Below are 15,264 nucleotides of genomic sequence, written 5' to 3'. Positions count from 1 at the left end.
GAGATGCCTGAGCGTGGAACTCTGCTTAGCTGAGGAGTATCCAAAAAGAGCGTTGCCTTGTAAAAACAAAACAAAACAACCCAAATGGCTCTAAATTATGGTAATTACACTAAGCAGCCTTTTACGGAATTGACTGTGGGCTCCATCTGTCATGGAAGTTGTTTGAGTTTTCAGATTAAATTGTTCTCTCATATGAAGTTATGAAGCATTAACTATGTTTCACTCACACAAATTGAACTTCCCCATTTCTAGATTAATTCTCCATCTAGGTTGTGGCAGGGGGCAGAAGAAGGTTTCAAGGGAATCAGGGTCTTACAGAAGGGAAGGAGTCACAGTACTTGCCTTTCGCTGTCTGCTGCTCAGGATTACATCCAGTGGCGTTGATCTTAAAGGCAGTAGGAGGCCACAGGTCCTGAAGCTTTTCTCGGAATCTGTGAAGCTGCTTGTAATGGGGCCCAACTCTTTGGGTTTGCTGACCCTCTTGATATGGAGGGAAGGCTACTACATTCAGCAGTAGTCTGCTACGCTGTCACTTTGGCAAAGATGGAGTGCCCTTGCCAACATCAAGACTGCCAGAAAGCTGGAAATAGGGACACAAATCTTAGAGCATGTCCATAGGGCAGCTCTGTTACATTTGTGTTCTCAGGTGCATTGTACTCACCTTCCACTCAACACAGATTTAATCTGTTTCTGAGAGGTAAAGTTGTCCTGCACATGGATAGAAGAATTGCTTGTGGAAACAAGTATCACTTCTGGACTGGCTGGTACTGGCTGACTGTTTTCTGGAGTGATCCAGGACTTTCTATGGAATGAATAATGGACTGTCTCTCACCCTGGAAACCTGTGCTGCATCCTGTCTCTCTACCTCAGCACACTATCCTTGCCAATTTCTCTTTATTCATGGTCTGTGGAAAACACTGGTTGAAGGCTACACTGGTCTCAGGGCAGCTGGCATAACGATGCCTGGGATTTTCTTCTGTTTGGTTTTGCACTTAGAAAACAAGCAAATATTGTTTGGATTAAAGAAGAAAAAAGACAGCTATGCAAAGTTTGCTCAGAACTGTCCATCCATCTTTGGTTTAATCATCTAAGAACAAATCAGATTTTCTGTTGGGAAGTAGTTTTATGTGTATTTGTGTTACTTGTCCTTGTGCAGTAGTACTGCCAATTATATTTATTAGCCCTAAATATTAAACAGCTGGCAGGATTCCATTGTATATAAATAAGACATTTGAGACCTGGAAGAATGCCATTCCTAATACAGCCAGCTGGTGCTTTTTACAGTTACATTCAGCACAACACTACTGAATTTCACTGTACGTTCAGTGTTGTGTTAATGACAATAGGAAAACACGGGGTGGTTTGGGATTTCTGTAGGAAATGCCATTGTGTAAAAATACATTGTTTTGAAAGACTGACTGTACCAGGGAAATGCTATATTATGCACCTGTTTTGCGCATTTTGATGTAAATACTTTTGTGTTTATGTGTGTTGCTGGCAAATACAAAGCAACAAACTGCAGAGGCTTTCAAATGCGAATTTTCAAGTGTTACTGTGCCACAAATGTTTTTCACTTCTCTGTTGTGGTGTTTTCCTATTTAAGTAATGGTTTCATGCTTAAAAATTTCTGCTTGCTGCTGCTTCTGAAACTATTTGCTACTGGTTTAGGGTTTTTTTTGTGAAGGCAGGATTAACTCTTAGAGTCCAAGTAATAACTAAAATAGTAACGAACAAATCTCCCCGCTATTAATTTGCTCCTATTCTATGTATTAGAAAACTGAGGCATAAATGTAGGCAGGGGGTATCTTCAGATTTACCTAACCAGCAAATAGTTTGGAGAAGAGCTGGCTTCTTTCCATTCTTGAATGACTATGTGATGATCATTTCTTTGTAAATGTTTGCCATCAGTACTTGCCTGGCTACATCCAGAGGTAGTGCTTTAGGTGAAGCAGAGGATAACGCTGGAGGACCTGATGCTTTTTATATAGTAATAATTATTAACAGGAGCTTATTGTTACAAGCCATATAGCTGAAAGTGTTATGTCTAACACGAAGTACAAAATTATCTTTAGCTGTAATTACTGAAGACACAATTTTTCACCAGGTTATCATGTCCACAGCCTTGGGTGAGTTCCATCTTGGATAAAACTCTGCTTGCTGAAGTACCCGTTGTACTAACCAGCTGCTTATTTCCATCTCTGAAATAGCTATGCTTAAAGGCTGAATCTTACCTAGTTTGTACAAAAGCTCATTTGGATGAAAGGTACTTTTATGTGAGCGGTAGTTCAGTACGGATTTCAACTATGGGGACTGTTGTGTTGAGAACTTCCCAGAAAAATCTGCTTAACCTGTGAGATAAATAAGACTGCAACCTGTTTCTCAAGGAGACGTGCAGCCTAGAGAAGAATAATGCTGTAAATGTTTTGCTTGTCCAAGCTTTGAATGGGCATTTGAATGCTGGGTTCAGATGTCTGTTAGAAAGTTAGGCAGTCTGATGTTTTCCTCATTGTAGTGACCTTTTTACCTTATTGTGATTTAGAGGATTTTTGCTTGGAAAGGGTGAGAATCAGCTGTCCTTACAAGTTTAATTATGCACTACTCAGCTGTCTAGCAATTAGAGATGGGAAAAAAATGGTTTTACTTATTTCTGCAGTTTAGTTTAATTATTAGTCTAATATTCCCATGATAAGGTGTGCACTCTTGTTTTCTCAAATATTGTGTGTTTATGTGTGCTTACTACCTATAACATAGTTGCGCTTTTTTATAACCCTATTTATTATGTTATTTTACTTCCCAAATGAAGGTTCTTTAAAAACTGAGGCATGAGTGCATCCAACACTTTTGGTGTTTTTGTTTACCAGTCAAGGGAGGAAGATGGTCGAGATTTATGTGAAATTATGTACACATTTGTTATGCCATGGTGAAACGAGGTTTATTTACTTTGAAAGATACTGAGATCACTGTGACAATATATATTGTGCTGTAGGTAGCAGAGGATGATGCAGCTGGAGGAGGTTCTCACCCTTTCCATCTTCCTCCATGTCTGGTCTTATTTTTAAGAGTCTTTTTTAAGGTCTTATATTTCTGGCCAGACTATGATTCTATGGTCATGTCGTGGGACACAGTTTCTTTCCATCTTTCCAGTCCCCTATCAGGTCATGTACTGGGAACAGCATGTTCATGTGGGGAGGATAAGGGTGGTCTTTTCCTTTCTTTTTTTTTTTTTTAAAAAAAAAAAAAAACAACCAAAAACAAAAAAACAAAACCACAACAAAAACCCCAACCCAAAACAGGGAAAATTATGATTTCCACACACTCACCCCACCTGCCCCCCACCCCCCGAGTTTCCCTATTTTCACTTTGCTTTATAGTAAAAGAAAAAAAAGTGAAAAAACAAAACAGACAACAGGTTAGGTAAGAGTTTTCCATTAGACCTGGTGGTTTTGGATGGCCAAATTTAATACCTGGATACTCTTAATGACTTTCTCATTTCACCTGAGCTTCCATCAGATAAGAAGTTAAGATTTTGTCTTGGTTGTAACTGTGAAACTGTTTTGCTTTGTTATGAAGAAAACCCAACTTTTAGGTTGAGGCTATGAACGGAGCCTCCTGAGCACAATGATACACCATCAGGTGTGTGTTGTTTGCTCCTGCAAATGTGGAGGCTTCAGTGGATAACTGAACAAAGAGTGAGAAGAACACAATGGTAATACTAGGTGGATCTTAGACTGAATATTGTTGGATTTAACTTTATATCAATATATCTTCCTTTCAACCTTAAATTCTAATATGCTTATTTTGTCTCCCAGTAGAACCTTTTGATTTAACTGTTATGTCTGGTTGATGTAAAATTATAGACCAGTAAAACAGCATTAGGAGAAAGTGTACCAAAGTCAGTGTCTTAGAAGGGCTTATGCAGTGGTTATGATAATTTCACTGTGTGTGTATCTTAGTCAGAAAACTCTTGCTCAACTTCCTCTTCTTTCATTTGCAACTTAGAAATAGCTAAAAATAAAAACTGGGGGGAGACCCAGTACCAGCAGGTAATTTCATTGCCTTTTGAAAGCCAAATACAGAAGAAAGTTACCATGGTGCCTCCTAAATTTATTAAACTCCCAAATGAGATAATTTTGTGTCCTCTGATCTCAGCTGATTGGTATTTATGGGCCTTGCATCAACACCTTTGGCAATGTTATGAGGAAAGTGTTTTCATATTGATGAGCTGGTCTGGAATGCATTTTTCTATGATGTGGTCGTTACAGGGTTTTTGTTAATAGCAAGCTTTCAGAGCTCTTGCATTCTGTTAATATTTTGTTAAACTTTTATACAGTACGTGGGAAAGTTCCACTTCTCATTTAGATTTGAATTATTTTATTCCTAGGCTGAAGCTGTCCTAAAATGTGTGCTAATTTTTGTTGGCTGTTTGATTTCCTCGCTCCTCCTCACAGTTTTGGCTGGTGTTTATAGAATTCTCTCCTTGAATATATTTTTACTTTCAATTAACTGAAAAAGTCATTTTTCTCTGGGTATTGGCTATGAAGTTGAGTAGGATACATTAGAATCATGTTCAACATATGTGAAAGCTTGATTCCCTTACTGATCTGAATTTGGATATATTTAACATTACAGTAAAAAACTTAACAGAAGATCTAAGTACTGAAACAAAGGAGGCATCAAAGTTATTAATCTTGTCTTAAATCCTGCAACCTGTTTCCCAAATGTGTTCTTGACCATGTTGCAAATGTTTCAAATATCAGACCGTGTGCAACAGAGGAACAAGTGTTGGACTGAAATAAATATATATGTGTTTAATTATGATAGAATTCCCTATTATCATACTGAAAGACATTTAGGTCAAACCCTCTCATGCAAAGTAATTTTTTTTTAAAAAAAGAAAACCTAAAAACAATACAAATGTTATCTAAATAAGTGGTGAATATTCCCATGCCTGAGTCAGTCTTCGCCTGCTAGGTTGCCATGTTATTAAGTGTACCAGATGTTTCATGCTTAACATTAATTATATTTTCGGTTAAATAAGGTAATAAGCAGGAAGTTGTCAGAAAATGACCTGTAGATCTTTTGGTCATTTGGTATAAAAGATCTTTATCTTTTATAAAGATATAAAAGATCTGTAATGGTTTGTCTTTTTTGTTGTCATTTCCCCCCCACCCAATATTATTTCTTCGGTTTTTAGTCCTTTCTGAAAGTCTTGCTTGTTTTACAAGGGATCTTTCTTCAGAGATGGGGGTTTATTTCAACATTTTGACTCAGGCTATGCTCATGCTCTTATGAAAGTTAATGGCAAATGTCCCTTGAGAGCAAGATCAATGATTCTTAGGCAAGTGTCAGATATACACCAAAAGCAAATGAAAGATTTATATCAGTGAGGCTTAATTTCCCACGCTTAAGATAAATAGCAGAGAGCATTGTGTAATGTTGAAGGATGCTTAACTGTTACAACAAATATACAAAACAATTTGATGTAGTAACAACTTGACAAGGATGTTATTGGAACTGAATTTCTTTGGTTAAGAATGTTTATTGATAGCACTTCCATTTTCCAGAATAAGAAAATGAACTTAATGTTTATACATTTCTAGCACGAAGAAATATAATTCTGGAAAAACTGGGAAAAAAAATGTCAAGTACTTCATTATGACGATCTCTTATTTCCAATGGAATTAACTTTTCACCAGGAATGTCTACTTTAAGCTCGTACTCAGGACTTCTGCTGAGCTGCCAGCAGTAACTTTTTCCTTTTGTTAAAAATTAATTTCATATAAAATGACTTACTGAGGAGAGTACTAATTGTAAATGATATTAGTATAATATAGAGTAATATCTCAAATGCCTGCTGATCAGTGATCTCAGTACTTACAGGAATTCAATGTGTGTTGTTCAGCTTTGGAATATTTCAGCATTTTCCAAGTGCTGCATGAAACCCTCATATCCCTAACTTTAAGCTCATAACAAACATTTTGATCATTTTGATTTTATGCTTGCAAGTATAGATTTTTTTTTTCCTACTAAAACCATAATAGAAATGCATAGTGTCTACACTAATCTTAGCCATTTTAAATACTATGCTTGGCCTGTATGTGAAGACATTACCTTCTATTTAGCATAATCTCTGGAGGAAATGGAAACTACACAGACGTGTTTGCACTTAAGTGTGTGTATATACAAGGGGAAGGAAGATACCTCTTGATAGTTTTTTAATTCAGAGGTGAATTTTAACAGTTTCACAGAGGAGCAGAGGTCTCCAAAGGCATAAGTCCTTGCAAGACTTATGAAAATAAGCAATAGGAGGAAAGAAAGGAAGAGGGAGAGAGACAGAGATGGCATCAATGCTCCCAGTGAGGATGAGACTTCTCTGAGTTCACCTTTTGTTAGACATCAGTCCATGTTGGAGACAAAGCATGAGACACCGATTTCTAGGAAACTAGGCTTCACTAATTCTGTTACTCATGGCATGGCTTATTTGTTTACCTCTTTTTATTGTGATTGCCTGGCAACCAAAGGAGGGGGGGGGGGAATATTATTAGCTAGTTGGTATTCTGTCAGTGAAATGTTGAAAAGTTGCATGCACTGACTATCTGAAATGTGGGATTCCTATCATTTTGTTCCTATTTTTTTGTTTGGGAAGGGAATTGCTTGAATAAAGAGTAGAAGGCAGAAAATGTGCATACACGGGAATGCATACTTTTCTGTCATTGCTCAGCAAGGCATAATAAAGGTGTTTGGGTTTGTTTTGGTTTTTTTTCCTGGCTGAAAAACTGTACTGAATACTAAGAGCCAGTAGAGGAGATCAGGGGCAGTTTTCAGTGTTAGAACAAAAAGTGTTTTTCAGGTAGAATTTGAATGGTGGTCCTGTATAGGCTTATGTGAACACCTCACAAATAGTGAAAAGCAATTACACTGTCAAAAATAAAAAAAAAAATTAAAAAATTAGAAGTAAGCAATGATTTGACTGCTCTGCTCAGCAAGCGTGGGACATCCTAGCATGTGAAGATGTTTTTGTGAGATTTTGAAGTAATTTCACTGAGTTACTATTATTCTTCTGATTTCTCAGCACTGTATTCCCAGTTTGTGTTCTAGTGTGCACAGTGGTTATGTAGTTTGTTATGTCCCATCTAGCCACTATTAGAATTATTAATTTATGTTAAAGGACAGTTGGACATTACCTGAAATGGTGCTCATACCAAATCATACCAAATATATCATCATACCAAATTTCTTAATGGAGAATAAAGTTGTAAATAAAATTTGTTAGACTGTTGCCTGAGATGGCTAATGGAGTCTTGGGGAGTTAGCTGCCTGGGTTCTGTAGGGGCCTTGAAAAATTACCAAACTCAATTTTTAATTGGAATTTTGTAGTTTAGGAGTTTTATAGTAATGTGACACTGAAAGAAAAAAATTACTGTATTGGAATCATGCAGTTGCGTATGTGTTGTATTGTAAATCACAAAATAGCCGTCAATTTCTTAATGTAAACTTAAGATTTTTGTTATAAAGGATAAAAAGCCACAAAAACTCAAGTATGTCACAGGAAGGATGAAAGAACTGAGGAGACTGCTCATGTCCTAGATTCCCACATTGAGAGGGGACTTTTCAGTGAGACTGCTCATGGCATCCTAGCAAATGGCCTCCATTTATTTCTGTACATTCCCTTTGGTAAAGAAAATGGAAGAAAAAACCAAAGCCAGAAGTCCAGCACACTCTGCTAGATCTGCTCTGGAAAAGAAAATCCTTCCTGTCCCAGCTTTGTCAGTCAGTATGACCAGAGCATATGAGCTAGACCCTCTCTCTGGGGGTCTCAGAGGTTTTTCTGTACTACTGAAAGCACTCTCTTGTTTCCTGCAATTAACAATATCCAAAGAAGGCTTAATAAACCTTTTCTTCGAAAAGCAAACAAAAGAACGCTTTCCAAAAGCCAGATTACATGCTGGGGAGGGAGTGGTGCTATGGAACTTCTGGATAAGTTTCAAAAGTGTTGAAGGTGCCTGAAGGCATTGGAGTGATGTGATAGAAGTATTGTGTAATAATGTGAATTCAGAAATGGTGGTCACACCTCTGCTCTTTCCCTCTTGACAGTAGGAACAAATCCAGCACCCAAAGCCTCATATCACAGCCTCAGATTTCCAGCTCCCTGATCATGCTGTCATAAAATCCCTGACCTAAGTTTATAAAACTCTCTTGTAAGAAAATTTGGATTTATCATCCCTATTGGACTACTTGGAAGATGGTCCTGTAACTTCATTCTTCCAGTATTTAGAAACCGGCTACTAATTTCCAGTCTAAACATAGCCAGGACTGATAAATACCCATTTGTTCTGTAGCTGCACAGTACTAAAAGAAAGAAATGCCATTTGGGACACCTCTGAAGTGTAATGCCCCATGGACCATTACTTACCTAAGTAATTGCATGTATTTGAGGTGAGAATTAGGTTTGGGTCCCACAGCTGTTGATTTACATGGTATAAGCACAGATCTTTTGTACAGTTGTTCTGCCCGCATCTCAACAGATATTTTTTTAAGTTCTCAGCCTAACTCCCACCTACACCCTTCCTCCCTAGTATTATGTAGTGCCAGTTCCTTCCTTCCTGGCTCAGGTAATCTTCTCTAGGTCTTTCCGAACTCCTGGGAAAGTGCCTGTGCCCAAATAATCTGCAGTATTTCTCTGCTGTTGCTGCTGTGTAGTCTGCCTGTCTCCTTGTGACAGCTTCTCCTTCATCTTTCTGCTTATTCCTCTGATACCTTCTGGTTTATCTTGTCCATCTATCTGGATGATGAAAACGTAAGCTGTTCTTACTTTCTGTTAGCTAAGCCTCAGCAAGATGAAATTTTGTATGGGGATATGCGCTATCCTCAGAATTTATTTTTTTGAGTTCTGGATGTGTTTCTGTGCTAACTAAGTTTGTGTGGCTGTACTTTATTTTCTTGCTGGGTGCTTTCTTGCCCCTTGCATTACATTCTTGTTCCTGCAGAAACACTAGTGGTTGCGTACTTGCATGATGTACTGTTTAGGAGAGTTGATTCAATACAAATTAGCCCACCACCCCATGCTAGTTTTCCATGGGATGGGAATAGTTCTGGGAAGCTGGAGGTGGGAGGAGGGGAAGCCAAGATGGCAGCTGACTGGACTCAGTGCAGAAGGTAGAAAGAGGTATGTCCCTTTCTACCATTTGGTTGCCCTATATAGAGTAAATATCTGCCTTACGCCTAAAGTTTTCTTTCAGTGTGGCTTTTCTCTCTGTTGCGTTATTCTCTTTGCATTTCATTGTCTTGTCTACATTTTAGCTGAATTCCTCTTCGTGACTTTTCAGTCTCCTATTATTTATTATAGGGCTCTGCCTTGTGACCTGTTCTAGCCCCAGCTCTCCAGGTTCCTGCATACTCGGAATACTGTTCTCTTTGTCCTGTGGCCTAAGATACAAAGACTCACTTTAATTACTAAATAGTACCTCTGCGCATTTCTTTTAGCTGAATTCCCCCTCCCACACACCCTCAGCAAATCGGCATTTTTCTTATGTGTTTAAAATACCTTAGACACTTTTTGTTTCTTCCTTTACTTTTTAACTCCTCCCTAGTAGTTCTGTTATTTCAGCTAGCTGTTTGGGAATATAGGTCAGAGTGATGCCTGTACAAAGCAAAATTGCACTGAATACTGTAATATTGGCTAGGCTGTGTGGCAGGGTGGCACAGGAGGTTTGCATCCTGTTGCCACTTAGCTGCTTAACAGCCAGCATGTTTTAGTGGCAATGCCTCTCTATAAAGCTAAAGTACACATTCTCAACTACTAAAGGTTTGTTTGCTTATTGATTTTTATCCTCTAAGTAATGATAATAGACTTCTAGTGCTGAAAAGAAATGCTGTGAGAGACACAGTCTTGTTTGGATACTGATACTTCTTCTTGCTCAAGTGCAGCGTAAGGGGGAGGTGGCTCTGCAAGAGCAGTATTGGGAAAAGAATAAGAGATGCTAAAGCAGCACAACTTTTCATTGAAGAGGACACATGTAGTCTCCCCTTGATCTGAAATGGGCATGAGTTCAGCATTTTGCAGCAGTAAAACAATATGGAACTTTTTGATTTATGTGTGTTCAGAACAGGTTTGGCCTGAGAAGTCCTTTATAAATGATGCTTATATAAGGATTTCCAGTGAAAGACAGCTCACCTTCATTTGAGCCCCTGAAATCAACACAGGAGCAATTGATAATAATGATGAAGTAAGAAAACATTCAATATTTTATTAAGCAACGTGCATTTTGGTTTATGTTCTTCTTTCCTTCATTCCATCCCTGGAATAAGAAAACAGCTTGCTCCGTCTCCCCACCTCCCTACAGAGCCACGTTGGACACATGAATTACAAGTACAGAAATAAAAATTAAAACAACTACAAATACAGGTGTTTGAGAAACCTCACTCAATAGAAAAAACTCATAGGTCATGGAAGGGAAATTTTCTTGATAATCTGTTTAGAGAAAAGATCACCTGGGGATGGCACTACGATAGCTTACTGGGAGAAGTTGCAGTGTATGAGCAAATGCAAATGTACCGCTTGTTTTTTAGCTTGATCATAATTACTGCAGCCACAAACTTGCTTGAGTCTAGTGCATGTTCTGGTTTGGACACTCTTCCTGTAGTTTCAGTGACTTATTTCACCTTAACTCTTTTTAAAGTGATAGCTGCAATCTTCGTAGTTTTGTAACAGTTGAAGTATTTCGGTCAAGCTAGCACCCAGTATGAGATTGGTGCTTCCATTCAGCAATGCTTCAGCATTAAATAGTAGATTTAAAATTTTGTTATGTAAGTGGGCTGACATGGCAATCTACAATTGTTTCCATGCAGTGTGGTCTTTACAAATTAATGAGGTGATAATTGCACATTGCAACTTCTAGATTAAGAACATAGTAGTAGGTGCCACCTTTGTTGCACAATTTGTACGTCTACATTCAACTGTCTGTGTAAGCATGTTGGATAAGAAACTTCTGAGGAAAAATTTACAATGGGACTTGTCCAGAAAAATAACATCTGCTGGGGAGATGCTTTAAATTCTGCAAGTTCCTGATTTTGTTTCTGTCTCCCACTGGTCATGTAAAATATGTTGAACTGATTAGAAATTACATGGAAGAGATAATAAGTAGATCACTTATAAATCAGTGTGAACTGCTTTAAATGTCCATAAAATTGTTTCATTATATAATCTATCTAGTTTCATCCAGTTGTAACTGAATTTGCATTTGTCCAGGTAAGACCTGTAGTTAAATAGGTACATCCAGCTTCAGGGGAGGCAATTATGGCATCTGAATGGCTTTTTGCAAGAGGATTATATTATTGGCTCAGGGGATGTACTTGTATGAGGACATCTGGCAGAGGAGGGTCCTCCACTCAGTTTTGGGAACTTGGCAGAGGCTGGGAAGCAGGGTCCAGCTGCTTCTTATGCAGGCAAGAGCTCGTCCTTGTATGATGAGCTGCCACGTGGCACCCAGCTCTGAAGCGGCCATGAGCCCTAGTGTAGTTACTCTGACTCAGAAAGTCTCTGTACTGCTAGCTGCCTTTGGCAGTGTAGCGTATTACGGCTTGCTACAGCGTTTCAGCTGCTGTCTGTACATCCAAGACTGTGGTTTTAACTCTGCAGAACTAGTCAGGGAGAGATAAAACTTGTGTGTAGTCAGATCTGTAAAGGGAGCTAAAGTAAACTTTGTTTCAATTAAAGGAAGAGTATTTATACTGGTTTTATCTCCTGGTTTAAATACGTGATTTAAAGTCACATCTTCAGTGGTGTGTGGACAATTTCATCGTGCAGACCAGCTCTTAGTCACAGCAAAACTTCCTTAAGTCAGTGAGTTGGGACTGAGAACTCTCAGATGTTACTCTGATGTAGCCACTTTTTTTTTTTCCCCCTTTCTTTGTTTCTTTGTGCATGTGTGTGATGCATGTCCTGTAAAACCAAGACCTCAGTTTCTTTGTTGGTATAGTGAGAATAGTACTTTCATCTCCTAATGTTTGCTCTGCAGTACACTAAGATCCTTCACTTAAAGGTGCTTATGTAAAATGAATAATTGTTAGACTGAGATCTTAAATTTAGCTTTGATGTGAGCTGATTTTTGAGGGAAGATGTTCTCCTGGTAGAAGTTCTTTTGTCTTCTTCCCCTAAGAATGGCAGTGATTTCTCTCAACATACTTAATTCTGTCTACTTCGTACCTCCAGTTTCTGTACCGTGCGGTGGTTCTGTTTTAAGCTCTGCTGCTCCCCAGCTGCACTGCATCTGGTTGCGTGGGGCAGCATTTTTGTGTTTTGCAGAGGCTGTGTATGTGGGTGACGGCGATGCAAGGATTTCTGTAGCTGCTGTGCTACCGTATGCTCTGTTAACATGCACTTCATTATCATGATAGGAGTTTACCTCTTTTGTTTGCGTAATTAAGTTTGAAGCATAGACCAGAAGATGATAAGGCGCAGGGGGATCCTACCAGTGTGTATAAATGCCTGATGGCAGGGTACAGAGAATGTGGAGCCAGACTCTTCTCTCTGGTGCCCAGTGAAAGGCCAAGAGGCAATGGATATGAACAGAAATACAGGAAATTCCATTTCAATATAAGGACCATCTTTTTTACTCTGAGTGCAGTCAAACACTGGCATGGGCTGCCCAGAGAGGCTGTGGAGTCTCAATCCGTGGCGATATTCAAAAGCCTGACTGGGCAGGATCCTGAGCAACCTGCTCTGGCTGAGCCTGTGTGAGCAGGGGGTTGGGCTAGAAGATCTGGAAGGGTTTCTTTCAACTTCAGTGGTGGTGTGATACTGTGACAGGTATTGTTCATTGTAATTGGAGTTTTAATTCCTGCACTTTAGTGGTAAGGCTCTTCATTTTGCATTTTAAGACTCGGAATATAGAACAACTGCAGTTTTTGTGTGGATAAAAGCTGAAGAACAGTGACCTTAAAAAAACAAAAGAAAAAACAATTGGTCCTAGTCGTCCATTCAGGGAGAAAGTGAAGCAAGATGCATCTTAAGTCACTTAGTTGTGTATGGTAAATGACAAACAGGAAATATTTACTTTAAGTACTCCTGTAGGATTTCTTTTTTCTATGACTGGTAAATATTTCTCTCTAGTAAGTGTGTCCTCAGAAATCAGGTAGGACTGGTACATGAGTAATTCACAAATAGGAAACCCATTCCTTCCCTGTCTGGGTCAAGTAAGTTTGTTAGCTGATGACTGATGTAAAAACAAATTATGACTATGTATTCTTCAAAAACAGTTTTAACGTCATAGTCTATACAGTCCACAGAAGAATTAAGTAACCAAGATCGGTAAGTTGGCAGTAATTTTTAATAACTCTGGAAACTGGGCTAAGCTTGACTGTTTGTCCAGAGGACATATATTCCAAGCAAAATCAATTGTCATGCTTTGAATAAATTTAAAACTGTAACATTTTGTTGTGTCTATATGGAATTTCAGTGGGAGCCATTGGCTTTTGTCTGGTAAGATTTTAAGTCTTGTTTAATCTTTGAAATACAACTTGACTCCAACAGTGAAAATATGATGTTGTCCTAGTGAACCTGTTCTGTTTGAGGTAAGTGTGGCTGTAGAAAAGACATATTGGGATCATGATTGAAAGGACAGCACGGCATATAGTTTAACAAGTCACAGGTTTTTAATAGTGCAAAACAGCCGTAGCATCTTTTTATGCCTCTCTGAAATAACTGGGTAAAAGCTGTCTTTATTAATGGTGAATTTTGTGTTCTTTTAAGATGTTTGTATGTTTTAATAGGAAAAAGTGTAAGTTCAACCAGACTTTGTCTGTTTTATTCTGATGTCCAAACACAGTGTTTTTTGCTTTTTCACAGCTTTTGTCTCTAAAAGTGATTTTTTGTTGGTATAATCATTAATTTTATATTTCCTTTTTTCTTTTTTCTTTTTTTTTTTTCCCCAGTGGGAAGAGATTAGTGGTGTTGATGAGCACTATACTCCAATCAGAACTTACCAAGTGTGCAATGTTATGGATCATAGTCAAAACAATTGGCTGCGAACAAACTGGATTCCACGCAATTCAGCTCAGAAGATATATGTGGAGCTCAAGTTTACCTTGAGGGACTGTAATAGTATCCCTCTAGTTCTGGGCACTTGCAAAGAGACCTTCAATCTGTATTATATGGAGTCCGATGATGACCATTTGGTAAAGTTCAGAGAGCATCAGTTTACGAAGATCGACACCATTGCGGCTGATGAGAGCTTCACCCAAATGGATCTTGGGGACCGAATTCTTAAGCTGAATACAGAAGTCCGCGAGGTGGGGCCTGTGAGCAGGAAAGGTTTTTACTTGGCTTTTCAAGATGTAGGTGCGTGTGTTGCCTTAGTTTCGGTGCGAGTGTACTTCAAAAAGTGCCCTTTCACTGTCAAGAACCTCGCCATGTTTCCAGATACGGTACCCATGGACTCCCAGTCACTGGTGGAGGTGAGGGGTTCTTGTGTCAATCATTCCAAGGAAGAAGAGCCACCCAAGATGTACTGCAGTACAGAAGGAGAATGGCTAGTGCCCATAGGGAAGTGCTTGTGTAATGCTGGCTATGAAGAAAGAGGCTTTGCGTGCCAAGGTAACAATGCGCTCCATGTTCATAGTTCAATTATTAACAGGGGCTTCACCTTATGTCCCTACTCTGTGTATTGGGTCCTGTTAATTTGCTCCAAATTCTTGAGATAAATGAATTTGTTCATGGAAACACCATGAAAATGGGGTTTATTTAATCCGTGTAAATAATGTAATTTGCTAAAAATATTTGGTAAGGGTCAATAACTGATTTTTTTAGTTAATACAGTATGTAGCAAATCTAGTCTCTCTTACCACTCTTGGACTTCCTTTCAGTAGATTATAGTTTTCTGAAATGCATTGTTTGTGTCAAAATATTTGATTTTTTTGTGTGATTCCCCCCCCGCCCCGACTTTGTGGCTTGATGTATAATATTTGCTACTGAGCTGTGTTGATTAATGGGGATTGGTCAGAAAAAAAACAGGTAGCATAGTTCCTAAATGCAGATACATTTGGAAAAATCAATATTTGAACTTCAAAATTGCATTCTTGTGAATACTCATGTATTTAACTCAAAATAATTTTCTCCAAACTTTTGGTTTTTGCAAACTGTGGTTATGTGAATGCTCCCAAGAACAAGACTACACCAGGGACTTTGAGTTTTTTCCAGAAATGGTCCTTTAAACATTAGAGAAATGCATATTATATTTTACCTAATTTTAATGTCAACCGAAATGA

The 15,264-nt window shown here is 38.5% G+C and overlaps 1 protein-coding gene across 2 annotated transcripts in view; it reads left to right on the top strand.

The window, feature by feature from the left end:
* EPHA3 (EPH receptor A3) overlaps positions 1-15,264 on the top strand; it is a 229,837-nt gene that overhangs the window by 61,947 nt on the left and 152,626 nt on the right. For both annotated transcript variants that reach the window (XM_075103532.1, XM_075103522.1), the window contains exon 3: positions 13,933-14,593. In XM_075103532.1, the coding sequence (XP_074959633.1) occupies positions 13,933-14,593 (661 nt within the window). The remainder of the gene's footprint in view (positions 1-13,932; positions 14,594-15,264) is intronic.

The sequence above is a fragment of the Phalacrocorax aristotelis genome, chromosome 1 (genome assembly GCF_949628215.1).
Source record: "Phalacrocorax aristotelis chromosome 1, bGulAri2.1, whole genome shotgun sequence".
Classification (NCBI taxonomy): domain Eukaryota; kingdom Metazoa; phylum Chordata; class Aves; order Suliformes; family Phalacrocoracidae; genus Phalacrocorax; species Phalacrocorax aristotelis.
This window is presented reverse-complemented; position numbering and strand designations above follow the sequence as displayed.